General features: G+C 64.8%; 1 protein-coding gene across 1 annotated transcript in view; it reads right to left on the minus strand.

Annotated features, from left to right (window-relative positions):
• Positions 1-1129, minus strand: part of PCGF1 (polycomb group ring finger 1) — a gene marked incomplete at both ends in the record, with an annotated part of 2026 nt that extends 897 nt beyond the window's left edge. The window contains 3 exons of the mRNA XM_010005434.1: positions 37-116; positions 760-912; positions 1018-1129. Coding sequence (XP_010003736.1) covers positions 37-116; positions 760-912; positions 1018-1129 — 345 coding nt within the window. The remainder of the gene's footprint in view (positions 1-36; positions 117-759; positions 913-1017) is intronic.
• Positions 1130-1147: the final 18 nt, after the last annotated feature.

Genomic DNA, 1147 nt, shown 5'->3' on the forward strand with positions numbered 1-1147 from the left:
GCCCTGCCGGCACCCAGACACCCCCGCCCCCCCAGCGTGCCCACCCTCGCTGCTGGGCTGTGTCACCCGGTCCAGGCCACGGGACTGGTAGAATTCCCGGATCCGCTTCTCTTCACCTGCAGGGGAGAGGCCAGCGCTGCTCAGAGACACCCCCGTGGCCCCCCCAGCCCATCCTGGTGTCCCCTGTGGGATCCCCGGGTGCTCCTGGTCCATCCCACTGCTCTGGTCTCAGCTCGGTAAGGAAGCCAACCACCAGCAGCACAGACCTCTATTCCTCAGTCACCTGGGGGTCCCTACCAAGCCCCCACCACAGGCTGGGGGTCCCCATCCCTGTTCCTGCTGTCCTCCCACCTTCTTTGACGTTGGAAAAGACAAACCAAGCCCCAGCTGGGTGTTTCCTGCCCCCCCCAGCCCCCCGGCAGTGCCGGGTGCCCCACAGCAGGCTGACACTTCCAGGGGTGTCCCCAGTGCCCTCCCTGACCCTGTTATGAGTGACAGCAGCTCATCTCCAGCCCCACCATGGGGGCTGCCCCCCAGCTCCCAGTCCTGCCTGGCACATCCAGGGTCTGAGCACCCAGAGGGCCAAACACACCCAAAAAGTGTCCAGTTCTCCCCTGGGCCCTCCCCACATGGCTGGGGAGGACATCAGATCCTGGGGACACCAGATGTAGGGACAGCAACTCCTGGGGACACTGGGTGTGGGCACACCAGCTCCTGGGAACACTGGGTGCAGGGACAGCAGCTCCTGGGGACACTCACTCTCCTGCAGGCCAGGCACCAGCTTGTAGACGATGTCCTGCATGACACGGTCCAGCTTGAGGTTGAGCAGGGGCTGCGTCTCGTGGATCTTGGTGTTGCACATGGGGCAGTACTTGCTGGTCTGCAGGTACTTGACAATGCAGCTCTTGCAGACTGCGGCCAGAGGGAGGGGGTGTTGGGGGGGCCGGGGTGGTGGCACGGCCCCAGCACCCACGGTGGGACAGCAGGACACGTCCCCTCAGACCCCCAGGGACTCACAGGTGTGCAGGCACTCGGTAATGGTGGTGGCGTCGATGAAGTACCCGGCGCACAGGCAGCACACGATGTGCTCGTTCAGCTCCTTCATCTTCACCTTCACCTCCTCCTGTGGGGACGCCCCACGGTCACC

The sequence above is a fragment of the Chaetura pelagica genome, unplaced genomic scaffold (genome assembly GCF_000747805.2).
Source record: "Chaetura pelagica isolate M959 unplaced genomic scaffold, ChaPel_1.0 scaffold2949, whole genome shotgun sequence".
NCBI classification, from domain to species: Eukaryota; Metazoa; Chordata; class Aves; order Apodiformes; family Apodidae; genus Chaetura; species Chaetura pelagica.